This window comes from Rhopilema esculentum, chromosome 10, assembly GCF_057945365.1.
Source record: "Rhopilema esculentum isolate cy_ngs chromosome 10, ASM5794536v1, whole genome shotgun sequence".
Classification (NCBI taxonomy): Eukaryota; Metazoa; Cnidaria; class Scyphozoa; order Rhizostomeae; family Rhizostomatidae; genus Rhopilema; species Rhopilema esculentum.
In genome coordinates this window covers 9,132,437-9,152,010 of record NC_142824.1, presented here as the reverse complement: position 1 = coordinate 9,152,010, position 19,574 = coordinate 9,132,437, and the positions used below count along the sequence as shown (strand labels likewise).

The window sequence follows — 19,574 nt, the reverse complement described above, 5'->3', positions numbered from 1 at the left end:
AGGCATATCACATGGCTAGATATGATTGTATATGTACATTTCATTTTTCAGATTTATGTCAATTCATGTGCTTTTAAATTTAGGGCTGAAGTCCATAAAACCATATAAAATATGACATAGCTACTTTACAACTAAGCAAAACATACACAAAACAATGGGAATTTCCAGACATAAAATTGTAAATAAAGTATAAATAGACTTCTTAAATTTTGATGTAAGGAAAGTTCACTGCTATGGATTACTCTGTTTACAAAACTGCACATGATACAGGCTCTACACAATACCAAATACAGTCTGCTTAAATCACTGCAACATAGAATAAAGGTTTTGCCAAATCGCATCACACATTGATAAGTTAGTACTATAGAATTTCATTTCAAAAGCTAACCTCTCCTCATGAGTTCTCTTATTTGTGTGGATTGTTTTTCAATTTCTATTCCAAGATCATTTATTTGTTCTTGTAATGATAATAATTTTTCATTTTGAGCGTCTTCTTTTGCTTGCTCCTTTATTTGACCTCTTTTCATTTCTGCATACAACACAATTACAGCAATGCTAAAAACTACAACCTCACTTAGGATATTGGCTGCCAGATCCACAGCTGCTTGATCTGTAAGAGGTTTGATTTGAGCCTTGCCCTCATAACCCATTTGCTTCATTCTGAACCTCTGCTCAAGAGTGTTGTAACCTAGATTGGAGAAAATTTAGGGCATCAATGTAAAGCATATGTTTGAGATCCCATTTTAATGTAGTAAACTTCTTGGCTATTTTCTAATTTTCATTTTCTCTGATACTACACCGCATTTTAGCATTATGATACCACACTTAGGATATTCATTTTTTTCAAGGTGTCAGCAACTTTGATGATATTGAAAATATGATGAAAGTTGGAAAAACTTTAAAAATGGAATTAAACTGCCTCCTTTTCTGATCAAAGATTGAGCAATTATTTGCCATGGTCGACTTTGGTTTTATTGTGAAGATACACTGGCCTGTCCAACCAAAAATCAAAGTTTCTAAACTTGAACTCAGATAACAAATATGTTATTTATGATTCCCTTTAATTGTCAATGGTAAACTTGCACAGTAATAATTTTTTGCAAGTACCACTGACTGGTTGTTGTTGCTTGAAATGAGATCCTTGGATCACATACTAGATGCTTAATCATATCAACCATAATTATAAACCTATTTACAATTGGTTTCTTTCTAGCTATTTCTTACTTATTTATATCAAGAATCTGTACAATTAACCATAAATTATGAAGGATAAAAGAAATTATATTAAGTGCAAATGTCGCACGTACGGTTGTGTGCAACCGTAACTAAACATTCCATGTCATACAGCATGTTTACTTATCTACGATTTACCAAGTTGCTACTGGAAACTTTGTTTCTTGCGTGGACAAGTTCAATTTGAAATTCTGAGACTGTGCGCCTGAATTTATCAATTTTTATTACTTTGTGTGCGCGGGCAGTATATGGAGCACACGCAGCAAAGCGTCCAGTTAGCTTATAACCCGTTCAAAAAAAATAAAGAAGAGCTTTCTGGTTTCTGCCAGAACCCACTCTATGGCACATATCTGTTGAAACACTAACCTTGAGCTGGGAACGAAATGATGCGTCTTAAAACCGTACTGTTTTTAGCTCCTGTTTTTACGAGTGTAGCAATAGGCTTTGATGCTTGCTTTACTACAAGAATACCAAGTTTAAAAAGAGGCAATGCAACCATAATTTAATTGTAATTTCCAACTTTGATGCCTTTAAAATGTAAATCTAAACATCCCCAAAATTCAATTCTTAGAAATCCACATTTAAATTGCCTCGTATTCAAGATGACCTCTCAAACTGTCCGTGGTAGTCAAAACAATGAACAATGCATTGAAATAATAGAACAATAAGGAGCAATATAGAATGAAGAATGGTACCACTCCTTGAAGCCTGGGACGGCGGGTCTTGTGACGCCGGTACGGTCACGCGAAGCTTGTTGTACGGTACGTTAAGTGTAAATCTGCCGGTAAAATCCAAATTCTCAGTTTATCATGGCCTTGAAAATAAAAGTTGTATACTGGTAAGTTAGATCCTATTAACAGAAGTATTTTTGTTGAACTTTATCATTCAATATAGATAGAGAGAACATTTTTGATGGCCGATGGCGGGTGAATAGCCAAGGCGGCAAGGCCCATCTCCTCTCAGAGCACCAAGTTCGGTAAATCTTCCGGTCTTGAAGGGGCTAAGTATATTGAAAGCGAAGAGCAAGACTTTTTGCATTATTTTATGTACCAATTTTGATTTATTGATTTAGTAGTGCAGAAAACAGAAGCCTGAAGCTCCCGTTTCCATGGTCGAGGTCCAGTCTGCAGAGTATGGCATGTGCACACCGGAGATATTTTTGTGCAAAACTGTTGCACAACGGGTATTTTTGGGTGTGGCAAATAAGATTGGTGTGGCTTGGTGTGGTCCCATAGAAAATGTCAGCTGATAAAACAAGCACAGTCGTGTATGAACAATTTGAGATATCATGAATCTTACTTGACAAATATACAAATAAAAACTTGCGCTATCTTCAACAGTATACTTCACACGCATTTTTACGGTGAAATGCGAATTCACAAATTTTAACCACAACGGGAAAATAGTCGGTGCACACCACACCAGCACGCCAGACATTTTTGGTGGTGCACACCGGCACACCAGGCTTTTTGCTCGTGCACACCGGAGATCTCGTCGAAAAGTGTCACACTCTGCAGACCGGGTCGAGGTACCATTACCTAAGGTGGGGTGGGGGTGGGGAAATAAGACAACAATCACTTCTTTAAACAACTAAGGCTTTCCTTGAACCAAATTTTGAAGAAAATATATCTTTCAAATATTGTAAGTAAAAGTGCTATATCGTAATGTCACTCTTTTTATAATATCAAATTTTACTGCGAAATATCTTAGTTGATATTTTATTGAAATCTTTTACAGTGGTGCCTGAGGGTACAAACCAAAAGTAAGTAGTTTTTAAACCTTGTTATGGTTTATTTTTTAATTGATGTACATGATTTTTTACGCAGATAACCAAAATTCCACACTTCACTGACTGTAATATAATAAATTAGGCTGAAACTTACTAATTTTAGTTTGATCTTCTGTTTGCATTGTTTTCAGTAGGTATGTCTCAAAGTACCTGAAGTCACAATGGTCTCTTGTTTGAGATTCTATATTATCCTGCCTATATCCTTCTCTGTTTGAATTCAAGACTGAAATTACCTAATGTTTCTTAATATTGCTTTCTGTAACATCTTATTCCATTCCAAATTTTGGTTGGTTTGAACTACAAAAGCATCAGCTTTGGAAACTACATTCACTGGAAATTGGCTGTGAATTCTTTGCAATATTCAGCATTTGTTTTAGAAAATTGGCATTGTTATTTCCAAGATATGGCTTAATGATCTTCATTTAATTCAGATTTTTCCTTCCTTCTCATCAGTCACAGATGTGACTCCTTGATAGCCAAGCAGTCACTCTGTTGTCAGTAGACCAGTTGATAGGTATCATGCTTGGTTTATACCTCTTTTTAAAGACATAATACCTTACACAGAGGCAAATCAAAGTTCATTGCCCTGAAAACAAACACTTTTTCTTTTGCAGTTCATAAAATTGAAGAATGAGCTGGAACAAAAATTCCCTGGCCAACTTCAATTTGAAGGTGAAGGAACACCTAATGTCACTGGGTACTTTGAAGTATTAATTGCTGACACTGGAAAAGTACTTCATTCCAAGAAGGTATGCAAAATATTGTATCAGGAAAATAGTCATTTGGAGGTTCAGCAACAAGATATGTCTGGCAAATGCTTTCAATTCTTCTACCCATACTACCTGAGGGGAAGTCGAACTATGTGACCAATGTCAAGAACGGAGGGACAACACTATGAACTTCTTAAAAAAGTTTCAAGGAATACTGGCATGAAGTTCTTTTTTTTTAAAAAATTCTGACCAATGTCTGATAGTTGAAAATAACCCAAATTACAAGATTTCCTTGATAACCCAATTTCATCTTTTGTATTTGTTTTTTCTTAGTTAATCAGTCATTTTTCCTATTTATAATTTTGTTTTTGCAGAAAGTTTTTGTATTTATCATATGCTCTCTTATATTTCTGCCCCCCCCCCTAATATTCCTGACTCTCTGATAATCCAATCATTGTTCTATAAAAGATAAATCTGGCCTTTCCAATAATCGAGCATGCCGGTTTGATGTGGAAATAAACCAATGCATTGCAAAATTAATGTGCTTTCAGTTGAAGGGTGAATAATGATTAAGCCAATAAGCATCAACATTCAAACCAACTTTTGTCCATTCTTCTTTGCAATTAACTTTAATGCAAAGTTTTGGCACCAAAACACAAAATAACATGTTAAAAATTTAAGCCTGTGTTCTAAAAGCATGTTAAAAAAAAAAATTCCACCTCTCTGATAATTCCACATTAAATTAGGAGGTTTAATCAATAAACTCTCAGCAGGAATGCACTGAGAATACACTATATGCATGAATAGTTATCATTTAATATTTTATTACATATATTCTTTTTATGTCCCTTTCTTAATTCACTTTTAGAATGGAGATGGGTATGTAGACAGCAGTGCAAAAATGGAAAAGATTGTTATGGGCATCCAAGAAGCCCTTAGCAAAGGGTAGAAATTTTTTGCAAAGGTATAGTTTCAAATTCAGTCAACAGTGCTCTGCAACATACCATTTAATGGCTGATTTAACTACTGTTCAAGAAAGCTGAAATAGCTTTGTTTCATCATAAAATATTGCAAAAAACATTAATTTTATAATCTGCATGAGCTGTACTTTGCTAAAATAGAAGTGCGGCAAAAGAGAACATTGAGGAAGTTGGGAATAATCATTTCTACCATGAACTTTCTTTGAATATCCTGTCCAAACATGAAAAGCAATTTTTCAACAAGACCACACTATTAAAATTAGACACTTGTGATTTGTTTTTTCATCAAGCATTTCTTCCATAAGTTAGCCTAAGAACAGATAACATGAAGTTAGCCTAATTACTCTCTACATTTCAAATCTACCACCCAAAATTCAATTACTCCAATGATCCCTCTCTGAAATTGCTGTGATATGGAAATTTCAGACCTGTTTTTATTTTCATAATATTGGGTGACAGTGTATTGTTCCTTTTTAGGAAGACTTTGTCAATAGAAAATACCTTTTATGATGGATGTGGCAGAAAAGCTGACTTAGTCAGTTTTGCTTGTATCTTGATAAAACAAGGGATAATATTTGACTGAAAGTCTCATTAAATTTGTTGTTGTAATGATTTCCTGTTAAATAGAAGTAGTTTTTTATATCTTGCTTTAACACAAAACCTGTAGTCTGTCTTTGAATATCTCTATTTTAAAAAACCACCAACTATGCATATGTTTGTATATTTGCTGGTATACAATCTGTTGATGATAGTGTTGATGCTTGATTATGATTGTGATAATGGGTACAGACCAATGGTAATAATGATTGATGCAGATGTTGATGGTCATTGTGACAATGTCTGGTTGGCAAAACCGATTTGAAAAAATTAAATATCCTTCAAAGTAGTTCCCTTTGATGCTAGTGATGATGATGATAGCCTGACAGATGTTCAGGATGGTGTCAAAAAATTACACATGTCCATTCAAAAATGTTATTCTCATAAGAATTTATTACAAAAATTAATCTGGTCATAATATCAGATAATATTCAATATCTTACAAATTTATTCTTTCACTAAGCTTTACTAAAATTGAAACCTATTAATTATAACTAGAAAATCTGCAAAATATTCCATCTTTATTTATCCATTATCATATATCCATTTCAATTGGTTTTTCATTTAAAGTCCCCTAAATGTCAATGTACTTTCTATAAGAGTATGACTTGCTGTGACTGATGCAGACGTCTCAATTTGGAAATAAGATCAAAATCAATTGGTGTCGCATGCTATCAACTTGGGAAATCAGCATTCAAAATTGGTGTGAATCAGAATTTATGATGTCCTGGAATACTATTCCATTGTGTTTTTATTGATAGGAGAATATCTGTGATGATTTACTGGTTATCTGTCACCATGACAGATGTCTGGTTGACTCATGATTTATCAGGTTAATTGTAAGGAAAAATGATGTATTTCTGTGGTTATTCAGTACCAAGAGAAGAAAAATTGGTAGTCTTACAAATTGGAGGTTACAATAGAATTCAGATGCAAGCATGCTAGTGAGTTTGAAACGTGTTCTTCTTGTGACTGTATAAATAGTCTGTAGGGTCCATGTGATAGCTTGTTAGCTGATACGAGCCAATCTAATTTTTGGTAGAGATTGCTACAATTGATATTTTGCCTAAAGCTGTTAATGGAAACCAGGCTTTACATTGCCAATACTCTTATTAAAGCCTTAAAATTGAAAAAATAAATTTCATGCAGCATCAAATATCAGATACTATTTAATGAATTGCTAACATATCATTTTTGCTTCAGTTATCTATCAAAGCTTCTTGACTATTTGTCATTGGGTTGTCGATACAAAACATCTATGCGCCTATGAATGTAGCAAGTAAGTTCAACGTCAGTGAATAAACAGAGAGTCCTTAAGAAATGCACCCTGTGGACCCTTTAAGAGGTCATTGACTATGTCATTAAAGCTTAAGTCATGCGCAAGTTTGTACCTTAATTTTACATCCTTCAAATGAAGCAGCATCTTCCGCAAATTTTCACCCATACTGCTTGTTTTTCGCTCAGATCCAAATCTAAAGTGGAAGAAAAACATTACTAGAGTCACGTCGCCCCTTATGGAACAGTTAGATTTTTTCACGAATTCTGACTGTGCAATGATAAATATAAATTAAAGGAGTTTGGGTTTGTTTATCTTCAAAAAACGCGCAAAATTATATTGCTGACGACATTATTTGTACTTTTTGCTAATCATCGTAGTTCATAAAAGCTTGGAGAATCTTTTAAAAGTAAGCGGGATGTAAATGAAAAAGTTGTCAGTAGATCTTCGACTCTTCTTTTTTTTCCTGCACCTCAACTTTCTTGGCTATACCCACGGTCGGTTTTTTAGCTAAAACAAAACAACCCCCACAACATATTTATTCGTCTCTCAAAAACGAATATTTGATTGTTTTTTATCAGAATGTTTTTTCATTGGCCAAATGGCTACTTTGATGGAACGGCGGGCTTCCTGATGTGATTCTCAACAATTCATAAGTGGCTGAACGTGTGACACGTGATAAAGTCTCATTCAAGTAAGAAAACCAAACTGGGGGATAACTTTTTTTTCTTTACTCTGAATTTGAAAACAAATGGCTTAACGAAAGTCTGATTTGATATTGACGAACGATAAACGTAGAAGAAAAGAAGGGAGATAATAATTTCCGGTTTTTCTCCATTGTGCGCTTTTCTGCATGCCTAAATTTGAGTCGTTCTGTAGTGAGGGGTGATGGCCTACGCTTTTCACGAAAAAAAGTGGCCTGTGGTAATGTTGCTCGTGTAGAAAGAGAGAAAAGCCGATAAGACTGTCTTTTGAAGTGGATCCTGACACTAACATGTAGATTATACAACAAATAATGTGTTTTTAGGTTGTTGATTTTATTCTAAAAGCTCGGAAGTTCTAAAAGCTGAGGAAAACAACTTTTACTGAAATCGTTCCATAAGGGGCGACGTGACTCTACTTGTGACAATCTCTTTTTTGCAAAAGTTGATGGAAGTGGTTAAACGGGTGGATCTTAAATGCAGGTGGGTACTCGCGTTTGATACATATTAAGATTTTCAAGGCATTCCAGGTATGTGCATCATGCATTATTGCCTCCAGGTGCACCATCAAAATGCTGCACTATCTTAACGTGAAACAGACCAATGGCAAGGCAGGCAAAATTTATAACGCATACCTTGTCACAATGTCAGATACCACAGAACCAGTCAACTGATACAGAGAGAGATATTGTTTCAAATAATTCATCTCTCCTTTCTGAACAACCCTTTCGAAAAGAGGATCTACCCATATGGAAGTGGATGTTAAATTATATCCATCTGCAATAATGAGGGCCTAAAAAATAAAAATGTCTCAAGTGAGTATCAACAGTGGTTCAATCACTTTTATTAGCTCCTAACATGGTCTGAACCCTTAAAAATGATTTCAACTCGAGTTTAGCTCTCACATCTTGCCTACAAAGCACTGCTTCAAAGTTTTCAGGAAAAATTTTGTTCCTCTGAGTTCGGGCCAGCTAGCCCTTGCTCTGATTCTATCAATAGAAATAGCTCTACATAGAAGACAAGCTATTTCCTTGTCGAACAGCTCTAAATCTGAGATAACAAAAAAAAGCAAAAGAAAGCAGCGAATCATACACTTTAATAGATGCTCTTTCTGCTCTACATGTCGTTTAAGACCTTCATAATTGGACATAGTTTGCAAATGACACTATCAAGGGATGGATGGCAATAAATTCAGTAACTTGATTATTTTCTAAATGATGAACAAGCATAGGTTTACCTCATAAAAATCTTCATGACTTGTTAGAAATTTTTTAAGGCTTTCATTTCGAAGTCCGATCACCTTCTTTCCAGTGGGCAAAAGTCGAATTTGCAATTCAGCTAAGCGAGCCACTCTCTTGCAACGTGCACACTGCCTTAAGCAATTCACCTTTAAAAATAATGTTCACATTAGTAAAATGTAAAAAATAATGCAAAGAATTCAGAAGATAAGGATGATAAAAAAGTTATTTGCAATTTCGTTAATTCCTAGTACCTTTCTGAAGTTATCGGCTGCATAAGAAAACGTCTTCATCACTGACTTTAACTCTGATTCCAAATCCTTTAATGAACCTGCAAACAATTTTCAAAAAACCTAAATTGTGAATCAATTGAATGACCGTTTATGAATCATCCTATATAGATAACAAGTGGGGTTGAGGGGGGTATAACAAATTACTGGCTTTCTTTCAACCAAGTCAGATAACAGTCGATATCGGGGGACACCACATATCATAAACATCGGGACATTTCCAGTACTGAAGTACGCTAGCCCCTCAGTTCATACAACTAGCTAACGCGATGTAACCTATACCACAATTATCTCAAAAATCTATGTGTCAGAATTGTTGATGTTGGATCACATAACATAGACCATAATCTGAAAAAGCACTGTATTTTACCCACACAAGTGCATTATCAGTTTATGGGTAAAAAAGTGGCAGAAATTCAAGACACACCTGAAAACTTGCTGCTCAAAGCAAGGATTTGCTTCTCCCCTGTCTCCTCTAGTTGCTCCCCAACTTCTCTATGCATGCCAAAGCGCATCGATAGCATGTCCATTTTTTCTGTATCATTTGGATGGTTCGTCTTGATGTACTCCAACAAGGCACTTTTCAACTGCGCCTCCTAAGCGACAGAAAAACGTGTGTCACAAGATGCAAGGCTTAGTGCAACGTCCTGATCAAAGTTTACAAACAGCTAAGCATACAATGTTTCCAAGAGGGACTAAGGTAACTCAAAATAAACCAAAGTTATGGAAAGGAAATGAATCAAAGACACCTTCCATAATCGTTTGATCTATATTTGGTTACAGGGTACATGAAGCAAGTACACCCAAGAATGTCGTACTTCCACAAACATAAATTGGCAGGCAAAACACTGGTTCAAGCTACAGACTTTATCCATTATATCCAAAACAGCGCCAATCCATTATATGTAAAAGGTTTCTAGAAAAAGGTGTAAGGTCGCGAATCTACATTGCAAAAGAAATACCTTGTCAATATCTTTGCGGAAAAGTAGTTCAAAATGGTGTGCTTCTGCCAGGGCTTCAAAAACGTACGACATTTCTTTAAATCTACCAATTCCTGTCAAAATTCGTACCTGTAGAAGAGGGCCAATTAAATACAATTTTTCCAACACACAAACTTGAAAATTTGATTTTAAACAATGAGTTACGAACTACGATTCATGTTCTTTTCCTGTCCCTGATTGGTCAATGCGATCTACAACTGGCTTATATATCTTTCCTAACTTAAGAGTTTCTCGATTTATATTCTGACGAAAAGCGTGAGTATGATAAAAAATGCTTGCTTTTTTCAGAGCCATTTTATTCCAAGGTCCTTAAAATTCCAAGGCATTGAAAATGATTTTTCACTAGCAAGGCCAATAGGCTAATTTTCTGACCGGGTTATTAAAAGACATGACACAACCCATTGGTCAAACTAATGGAGGCAATGACTGCAACAATTTCTTTAAATCGAAAAGTAAGATAAAACATGCTTTATAAATAAATATAGCTTTTTGCGTCAAAAATACTCTTTTTAATATTTTTCCTCAGACCAAAATTTTGATCTTTGACCTTATTCATCATCTCTATTCTACATATGTCCCTGCAAAACCTACAGAATCGAGGAATATTTGTTGGTCTGAAATCACTATTCAATACAGGTATGTGGGAAAAATGCATCTTGTATGATAAAAGCGTGATTCTTCTGAAGCATGACACTTACCATTAGCGAATAAGCTTTGTTTTCGACCAACTGCAACATGCAAACGCGCGCGGTACGGAGTACCTCTGAAATGCCTTCCATGTTGCACGAAAGCGTGAAACTATCATGAGCTCTGATCAGCAATTCTACTTGCGTTTCTAAAACTAAAATACATTTAACATAATGTATCGCCATAGCTACGGGCCTTCAGGCGCAGTTAGGAATAGCATTATCGACTGCAGAATTTTGTACTAGCTTTTAGTCAATGGACTTTAGTATTCTCAATCAATCGATGGAGAACCTCAGAAAATCATATTTGACTTCGTGTTGTACATTATAGTATACAACATTCGTAGATGTTCCACAGGGGCTTTTTATCTTTATATCAGCAACTGCTATCGACATTGATCGGACACAGATGGACAACTCATCAAACGAACATGTGAAACTGCAGCAGTGAGAATAAAAGGGTGTTTTGACGGGGTTTCCCACTTTTTTACCACATTAAAGTATGCATGGAACAACGGCATACAAAGAAAAACGTGATATAACTCAGAATGTATGTGTTGTCATTTCATCGTTTACTTAGGAATTTTCTTAGAAATGGGCTCTGAATTCTGGGTAAGCTATTAAAAGGGTTTTCATCACAAAAGAACGGAAATGTAAAAGAACAAAAATTGCAAGGTCAACAGCCCTAGGACCACATGAAAAGGTCATCAAAAGAAGAGAAAACTACATTTCACTGAGCAGCGGCAAGGTGCTTAAAGGCACATACTATTCAAATCTGTCTCCCCATGCACAGTTGCTGCCATACCCCTAGCTTCTTCTAACAGGAAGGTTCCAAGTGATGAGGGTTGTTGCACGAGTTGCATCAAGCGTGTTATTTCGTTCGGGTTGAGTTTCGTTGTGTCTGTAAACTCTTGTACTGTGAGTGTGTTGAGTTCTGGAAAGAATATATGATTCCTTAATCCTGATAACCGTTTATCCAGTATCTGTGTGAGCTTGTAGTAAGAGAAGACGATCTATCCCAGGCAATTACAGATAAATACAATTTCGGAATGTAGCATAAAGCTCTGGCAGCATTGATGCATTTTGAAGCTTTTGAGAGATCTTCTAACATATTTTAAAACTTTATCACATATAATTGTGTGCCATGATAATTGCAAAAGGGAATCAGAACCTTTCTATAAGAAGAATGTGAATAGCATCATTGAGACAGACGTTAAAGCAGTTAGAATTTAGTACAGTGATACTTCAATCTATATCGAGGCATCGTGCATGAACAAAGATACAAGCTATTGCGGGGAGGCTTCTCGTGCAGGGCTTTGAGAGCAGAAAGAAATTTCGGGACCAAATTATTTTTCGGTTGTTTGGAGGTGTTAGTTACGTTTGGAGGTATCATTGGGGTTTAACATATTCTAAAAACATGCGATAAAAACATCTGTAAAACAAGTGGCACACAAACAATCTGTATCTAGCCCGTATCAGCGTTAAAACCCAAGCAATCAAAATTTGTAGCAAGAAAACATCCTTTATTGTATATTTGTCTTACGATTACAAAATCCATACCAATATTTGCTTTTGACTTGATAACTCTGATAACAATCTTTGCAATGAAAGCTGCAACCTAGAAAACAAAAGGCTGTAGAATGGCTGTGCTTTGGTGCTGTGATAGAACCTCACGGATTCTCGAGAATTGTCCAAACGTGAGGGCATAGAGGCGAGGTGCTGGAGGTCAATTACTATGAGCATACAATGTATTTAACAATATTCATCACCTAATCAAGCTATGATCATTAGCATACCAAGGAGAATCACAAATGGATCATAAAATCACTTTGCACATTTTCCTGTTGTTTAAGGTGCTCGTTACGATCATTAGCATATCACTGGCATATCAAGGAGAATCACACATGGATCACAAAACACTTTAGTTGTATACATATGTAAACCTAAAGAGAAAATATTTTATTAAATGGTTTGTAGTGTGTTTTGAACCAAACATTACATAGAAGTGTTAAACAAATCTTCTTTGAGATAACAAAGTTTGTTCTCTAAAGCTTGAACGAGTCACCTGACAACGTTTAAAAAGGTTTTTTCCCATTTTCAAACAGAAAAAGGTGTTTATCGAAGCGTCAAATACCCTACAAAGCCTCAAATACCCTTCCTTTTTTACGTGTCATCTCAAAATCATACTGTTTTACCTCTTCATCTTTGAGGTCAAACGTCTTTATGTACTGCCTGCAGATTTGCCTTTGTTGGTCCATATCGCTGTAGACGAGCAGCCGTAGAACTCTAAATGGATCCCATGACACGATTTCTTTATAGGTGATAGAAAGCATCTAAAAAGAACAGAAAATATAGTTAACAGAGAAGAAAATACCAAACGACATGATCTGGAATAGCGTTCAGACCATCGATAAGTTCGCTTATGCGAATTGGTCAAGCATAGCGCTGGGTTTAGATAACAATGGAACTTTTTTAAACATCGTACTTTACGCAACAAAGATAACCGGGCCTAGGCCCTTCAAATTCTAAGAAAATGATCGGCTCACGAAGTGCAGTGCAGGGAAAGGAAAACAGAACAGTGCAGGGAAAACAGGAGATAAAATTGATATGAACATACTCGAAGAAATTATCATGTATGCAAGGAGTGAATAGTTACTGTGAGGCTGAAATATAATCCCATCAATAAAGTGTCACATTTCCACATGGGCTTTCTGTGACTTTGTCATAACCGCCACAATAAGCTTTCTATTTTGAATGTGCCAATCATGATAGCTAGTATACAAAACACAGTCTCTCACCTTTGATATTTTGAAGCAAATCAAAATGCGTTCACAGCATTTTCTACCTCTGGTGCACGTTGACATTAGCTTCTCGATCGCGTTTTGAACCTCTTCGACAATCACCCAGTCTGAGATCACTAGCCCTGGGCTGGCCGTGCTCTCAACTGTGCTTACTCCTCGATTGAACGATACAACCGTGTCATAGCTGCTTGACAGTGAGAGACTACGTTTAGGAGTCTTTGCAAGCAGGCGTTTGATATCTTCCTCTAGATTTTCAACTTGCTTTGTGCCTTGTGCCAAAGCAATTGCAGACTAAAATTTAGAAATGTAAATGTAATATGCAAAAGAAAATTCCAAATTTCAAATACGTGAAAAAAAATATTTTGTTATGACATTCTCACTAGAATAGAAGATAATGCTCTGAAAGATATCAGCTGCTGTTGAGCCTCATTTCTGGCATTAAATGGCATTTGTTGATGTGTAAAAAGATTACTTACCAGGATGTAATAAAGGTCAGGTGTGGTTCTCCCAAATAACACCGATACTCGCTGTGCTTGGTCGATTTCACAGTCATCAATTAACTGTCCAATCATAATCTCAAATGCATGATTCTCCTAGGGAAAGAAAAGCAAGTAGGCATGCATTTCACTTCATGATAAATGACAGATCCGAAATAAGATAACCTAATCAATACTGTGTTATCTATCACGCTACAAAAACTGGCGAACAAGCGGCTGATTGAATCACTTCGTTGAACTCTAAAAAAATTAGCAGAGAACTAGCAATCAAATAATGTTAATAGCCTAATCAAGCTATGATCTTTAATGTATCTTGTACCTGTCTACACCTACTGATTAAAGTCGATTAACTAGATCTTCTCCTTATTTCATGTCTTTGTATGTGTTTAAAAAAAGAATAATATTATCCGCTTTGATACGCCGATCCAATAACACTAAAACAAGCATGTTTTAAGCAACGTCGATGAAAGCCAATTGATATCACAAATCATTAAGAATTTAGCGTTAAAGCTAGTTTTTCTCTTGGTGAAATCGTTCTGGCGAAGCGAATTCTATCGAAGTTACACATGCATATTTCATTTTTCACCAGCGAGCTGAATCCATTAAAGCAGACTTTCCTAAGACGATCGAAATTGCAAAGAAATCAGATGTAAGTACGAATCACTTGATCTCTTTCTCGAAGACCCTTTCCCTTCTCCCAAACTTTATTGGAAACAACTGATTCTCCTTAGAAGTTGCGATTAGCAAAGAACTCTCTTTAAGTAAATGAAGTCAACACTGGAAAGCCGTTACAAACAGCAAGGTTAGAAATGAAAACCACAAGCTTTTCATCGAAATAAAAGACCCCTTGAAACCCAAAGAGAGAATACGAACTCGTTGGCTCCAGTCAGCTGAGTTGCCTTCTATTTCATTCCCAGAAAGCTCTTTACTTATTAGTAGATTTGTTTGCGAAGAATCATGGAAGTCCGAAAAACTTTCTTTGTTTCTCTTTTCGCCAAGGAACTCGAAAATCTTTGCGTTGCACAGCTGAATCGTCCTTGCCAGCGATGGGTCTTCGGGACCAGCAATGTTTTCCTTGTGAAAAATGACAGAAATAATGATAAAAAGACAGAATTATACAATGAACAATATAAACAAAATCAAAAGAAGGTATTTGCAGTATTGTAACGGACATTGAAGAATATCCATCACAAATCAACTTCAGCACATTTCGGCTGGCAATTGAAGCGTTAGCGTAAAAATTCAAAAAATTTACCTCGTCTAACTTTTCAACTTCTGCATTCAATTTTAACAACCAGAGTTTTTTCTCTAATTCCTTTAACTTCGCCTCCAATTCACTCTTCTCCTTTTCACTGCCATCAAGGGCTTCTTTGGATTCACGAAACCAATCATGGGCCACGGCTAGCAACAAGGCCCTTTCACTGAATGGCAGGTCTTCCTCAATCACACCTTGTGACTAAAGAACAAAGTCGTATGAGAAGCGTCAAAGCAATAAGATGCCCCATTGTAGCACAGTAACAGCCTTCTTCAGTATTATTCCTTGGCATGCCCCCCTTGTGCCACTAAGTTCGAAATACCAAGTATGGATATTGCAATTTGAAGAATCAAACTTCAGCCTGATTGGACATTGTGCATAAATAACTTTGTCTTGACAAATGGCAAAAGAAATAAATAAGGATGTTTTGTGATCCTGATAGCATTTGACCAAAGTAGATCTTAACTTTGAAGTCTGAAGTAAGATAATAGGCATTTAGGATGCCGCAATTGTGGTATAACCCATTGTACAGAACTCATAACAAAGTTTCTCGCACTGATTTAGGTCATACAAAAAAATGCCAACCTCAAAGAAGCTTCCAGCTACTGAATGCGAACAGCGGCATTTATGCAGCCTCTCGTTGGACTTCATCCAAAAGTCGAATCTTGCCTCGCAGCTAAGCCAGAGTCCCGTATCTTTCATTCTTGTAAGTTCAGTTGTCTCCTGTCAAATGTATTAGCCATAATGCAAATCAGAAAATTGAAAAAATTTTAGCACATTTAGCACACACAATTTGAGAGTGATGGTGCCATTATCGACACTCAGTATCGGTTTTCGGTACAGTACGCAAATGTAACAAATGAAAGCGGCAATATAATATGAATTGCTGGTTGGAGGATATGGTGATCTTACCTGTTATATATTTAATTACATACTATCAAAAGCTCTAACTCCAAGTGTAATAAAAATAATATAGATATTCAAGAAAAACGTTTCGATCGAAGTCTTCATCAGTGATCTGTGATATATACATATACATACTGCAAGCAGTAATGTTTTGTCGATAATTGAAAATATGAGCATGGAAAGGAACGAGTCCTTTCACTATAAATTTGGTATTAAATAGAATAGCAGAATAAATTACCTGAGAATAGGCGACTTTCCAAGACGGTAGATCAAGCGTGGCGGCTAATTTTGCTGCTTTTTCAAGATGCTCGTTGGAAATAAGATGATCAAAAATTCGGTTCTCTTCTTGATTGGCCAAATCCCTCACTTCAGAAGCCAGCTTCAAATAGTCCGGCAAAATTGCCGTTTCCTTTGATATTTCACACACCATGGCAAGTCTAATGTAGGAGGCACCTGTCCGGGAAATTTAAAGTGAGTGAAGCTCAGCATCAATGGACTATTATTAACATATTTACATTTCTAGGTCTAATCCTCTTCTCGCATGGCTTTTAAAAGCCTATTTAAACAAAAACAGTCCAGTTTCAATATCCTTTAATGCCTCGAAAATGTTCCAAGAATATTTACCCAAGAATATTTACCTATGTATTCAGATACTTAGAGCATTTTGAGGATTGAAAGAAGTTTCTTATGAAGTTCAAAGAATGAATTGAGTATTTTGGATTTTACCAGCAAGTGTCAAGGTTTGAAATTTATTCCACTGGGAATTTTGCCAACATAGAAATTATTGAACTTGTAAAACTGTAATACTTGTTTTGATAAATCGTTATGTCAAAAGTTAGCCAATTTTCAAGATAAATACAGAAGATCGAAATAAAATGGCAGTTATGAAATAATCAATAGAAGCTGAAAGTATTATTTCAAATGCCCTTTTACTCAAACCTGCCCCCTTTGCCCCCTTGGTCGTTCCGGCGTCCCTGACCCCTAGCGGGATTAAAGAGCTGAAACTTACGATTTGGACTTAGGAACTTTCCGAGATCAGTGTCAATGAAGTACTGGAGCAATTTCCTCTTGAAAAATTTCGACTGAAAGGCAATGAGGACCTTGATAGGGATCATCTGATGAAAAAATTGCTCAATAAAGGGTTCATCCCCGACTTTTTCTTTCGCGAGCCTTGAGATGAACGCCTTTAGATGCTGACCGCAAACGTCATCGCTCTCTTTTGCTGCAAAAGATTCGATGAACAAAAAGAAATGGTACAGCAGGTTTTCCTGGAAATAAAATATAAGATTATAAATAAACTAAAAATCAACCCAAGAATCCCAGCTATCAGGCCACAACGAGTATCCTAAATGGGTCTACAACGAGGGCCTCTTGGCCAATCATAACAGAATGGAAAGGCGAAGAAACGAAAACTGTCGGCAGGTGTATTGGTCAAAAATGGTAATACCTTCATGAAAATCTTGAAGCCTTGGGCAATAATTACGATGGCCTTTGCTTCTTCAAACAACAAATCAGAAACCAATTCAAGCATCATTTGAACAGTCCAGTCAGCTCGCATTAAATCTAGTTCAAGAAAAGTGCACTATGCAAAAAGAAGTTGTTAACAACACACCGAGCTCAATAAAGGTTTGATAAAGCTTAATAAACCAGCGAAAAACCTTCAATAATTGTTTTCATTATACACTCAAGATACTGAATACATAAAATTGACAAAACATGTCTCCTCCATAACCCATCTCACTCTACAACAACCGCGACAGAATCGTCGCTGAATTCTTGTTTACATAAAAAGGGGGAACCTAGGTCCAATGCATTCTCTTTGGCACAAATTACAGGGTCATAGAAGCTAGATATTTAAAAACATACGACAAGGTCTTCAATGTAGAGTCGACAGAATTGGAAAGTTTTTAAGACTAGCCTATAGGTTTGTCTTTCCAAGTTAAATGTTTCTTTGTTTGCGTTGAAATTTCCCGCAGGTAGAGATTTGAACACATGCCTCCTATCAATTCATCTTATGTGTTTGCAATGCGTAATCAATACCATGCGACCGCAAAATAGGAGTATCTACTGCACTATATACTAGATCATTTATGCTAATTTATGATAATTTATGATAATATGTGATAATTTACGATCTCATAGTTTCTCGAAGCTGAAAGTACGGTCCTACCAAATCAAAAATCGAGAATCAAAAACCGTCTCAAATGCTACAAAATTACCTGGAACATTTCTGAAAACGGTTTTCCTTCTAAATGTTTCAATATTTGATATCAACCAAACAGAAAGACAATTCAGTGGACAAGAATCCTGAAAAAAAACAAAAGAATAAACACATAAGCAGATGCGCCAGGCCTGATAATATTTAAGCGATATGAAATTAAGTGGTGTAGGACAATTGGAAATTTGTTTCAAATTAGCATGTAATGTCAAATGAGGCTTATATGAATGCCAAGTCATGGAAAAATTATTGTTTCGCCTTTCACGAGCTTATTGTTAACCATATCATTGTTAAACATCTGGAAATATATTTTTATGAATAAAATGTCCTAGAGCATAATTGTCCTTGATTGACAGAAGTAAATCATCTTAACTAAACAAAATATTATGACATCAATATTACAATACACTAACATTATGTTGGAATAATCGTGTGCTATGTTATCACAAACAAAGCGCCATATTTCCTCACACCTCCTTCCAGTAAACATGCAGTCGCCATTTATTTGATAATAATAAAGAGGAAAATTATGAAATTACATTATCAGTTGCTGCATCACTTGAAGTCAATCTCATTATAAATTTTGTAGAAATTTATGTTGAGAATTACGATCTAACCGTAACTTTGAAATTAACGGCCTCCTCTTTTAAAAGGTGATGTCCAATAATGGTGATTGGCAGTGGCGAAGCCAAAGGTTGTGCCCGTCGTGCCCGGCACGACCATCAACTTCCAAAAGTAAGGTTTTCACATATTGGCAAAAATTTATTTTGCTCCGCGAAAAGTTTTCAAATATAGACAAAAATTAGTTGTATAATCGACAAATCGATCAAGCTTATCCCGCAGACATAAGTGAATTCTACTCGAATCGCCCAGGGCCCCTGGAATTATTTCAGGAGCAGAGTAGAAATCCACAGGGTTTCATATTGGTCGTGCCCAAAATCTGGTACCTTGTGATTTGGTCGTGCCCAACAATAGAAGCTTCAATTGGACAGCCTATGTTTGGTCGTGCCCAACAATAGAGAAAAACAATGCTAGTCGTGCCTTCACAAATGAGCACGACTCGTCATAATAATAATAATAGTTGAGGTACGATTTCCGGCATTTGATTGGCTGAAGCTGGAGTAAATCAATCACGAGGTCGTGCCCGTTTCTGAAGGCAAGACTATCTGCACCCTGTATCATTGGGGCCTACTTGTCAATACTGCAGGCGTTTGTGGATGTTGGTGTGATATCAGGGTGATTTGAATGGTGCATGTAAATGTTCCAGTCCAATAAACCGTTGTAATTTATCAGGAAACTGGTTAACGACTGTAGAGGGATTGTTTCATAGTTATTTCGACTCAGCCTATACGGAATCAATCCAATGGATCTCTTTGGTAGGCGAACAAGTTCTCAT

General features: G+C 36.2%; 3 protein-coding genes across 5 annotated transcripts in view; 1 reads left to right on the top strand and 2 right to left on the bottom strand.

The window, feature by feature from the left end:
- Window positions 1-121: 121 nt before the first annotated feature.
- Window positions 122-1,822, bottom strand: LOC135689209 (putative OPA3-like protein CG13603). The gene is made up of 2 exons (XM_065206363.2): window positions 1,600-1,822; window positions 122-688 (listed from the first exon to the last, which is right to left on the bottom strand). The coding sequence occupies exons 1-2, from the start codon at window positions 1,730-1,732 to the stop codon at window positions 384-386; spliced, it is 438 nt and encodes a 145-aa protein (XP_065062435.1). The 5' UTR covers window positions 1,733-1,822; the 3' UTR covers window positions 122-383.
- Window positions 1,823-1,906: 84 nt separating this feature from the next.
- On the top strand, window positions 1,907-5,372 carry LOC135689198 (selenoprotein W-like). Of its 2 annotated transcripts, XM_065206353.2 has the most exons (5): window positions 1,930-2,071; window positions 2,971-2,995; window positions 3,637-3,771; window positions 4,601-4,696; window positions 5,190-5,372. In XM_065206353.2, the coding sequence occupies exons 1-4, from the start codon at window positions 2,043-2,045 to the stop codon at window positions 4,679-4,681; spliced, it is 270 nt and encodes an 89-aa protein (XP_065062425.2). In that variant the 5' UTR covers window positions 1,930-2,042; the 3' UTR covers window positions 4,682-4,696; window positions 5,190-5,372. The 2 variants fall into 2 exon arrangements, with proteins under 2 accessions (XP_088966770.1, XP_065062425.2); XM_089110644.1 differs by lacking the exon at window positions 2,971-2,995 and having other exon boundaries at window positions 1,907-2,071.
- LOC135689093 (spatacsin) overlaps window positions 5,194-19,574 on the bottom strand; it is a 39,348-nt gene continuing 24,967 nt past the window's right edge. For both annotated transcript variants that reach the window (XM_065206212.2, XM_065206220.2), the window contains exons 30-48: window positions 18,180-18,267; window positions 17,408-17,523; window positions 16,970-17,228; window positions 16,199-16,413; window positions 15,640-15,777; window positions 15,055-15,255; window positions 14,673-14,873; window positions 13,779-13,895; window positions 13,300-13,593; window positions 12,697-12,834; window positions 12,062-12,119; window positions 11,268-11,435; window positions 10,514-10,656; window positions 9,777-9,884; window positions 9,242-9,410; window positions 8,779-8,855; window positions 8,524-8,673; window positions 7,922-8,079; window positions 5,194-6,781 (exon numbers count right to left, since the gene is read on the bottom strand). In XM_065206212.2, the coding sequence (XP_065062284.2) occupies window positions 6,601-6,781; window positions 7,922-8,079; window positions 8,524-8,673; window positions 8,779-8,855; window positions 9,242-9,410; window positions 9,777-9,884; window positions 10,514-10,656; window positions 11,268-11,435; window positions 12,062-12,119; window positions 12,697-12,834; window positions 13,300-13,593; window positions 13,779-13,895; window positions 14,673-14,873; window positions 15,055-15,255; window positions 15,640-15,777; window positions 16,199-16,413; window positions 16,970-17,228; window positions 17,408-17,523; window positions 18,180-18,267 (2,979 nt within the window). In that variant the 3' untranslated portion in view covers window positions 5,194-6,600. The remainder of the gene's footprint in view (window positions 6,782-7,921; window positions 8,080-8,523; window positions 8,674-8,778; window positions 8,856-9,241; window positions 9,411-9,776; window positions 9,885-10,513; window positions 10,657-11,267; window positions 11,436-12,061; window positions 12,120-12,696; window positions 12,835-13,299; window positions 13,594-13,778; window positions 13,896-14,672; window positions 14,874-15,054; window positions 15,256-15,639; window positions 15,778-16,198; window positions 16,414-16,969; window positions 17,229-17,407; window positions 17,524-18,179; window positions 18,268-19,574) is intronic.

Bases quoted from the DNA above. Each gene is read 5' to 3' on its own strand.
- LOC135689209 (XM_065206363.2), bottom strand. From the start codon at position 1,732: ATGGTTGCATTGCCTCTTTTTAAACTTGGTATTCTTGTAGTAAAGCAA. The intron at 689-1,599 runs GTTAGTGTTTCA...TCTCCAATCTAG, and splicing joins CATTTCGTTCCCAGCTCAAG to GTTACAACACTCTTGAGCAG.
- LOC135689198 (XM_089110644.1), top strand. From the start codon at position 1,922: ATGGTACCACTCCTTGAAGCCTGGGACGGCGGGTCTTGTGACGCCGGT. The intron at 2,072-3,636 runs GTAAGTTAGATC...TTTCTTTTGCAG, and splicing joins AAAATAAAAGTTGTATACTG to TTCATAAAATTGAAGAATGA. The intron at 3,772-4,600 runs GTATGCAAAATA...ATTCACTTTTAG, and splicing joins AAGTACTTCATTCCAAGAAG to AATGGAGATGGGTATGTAGA.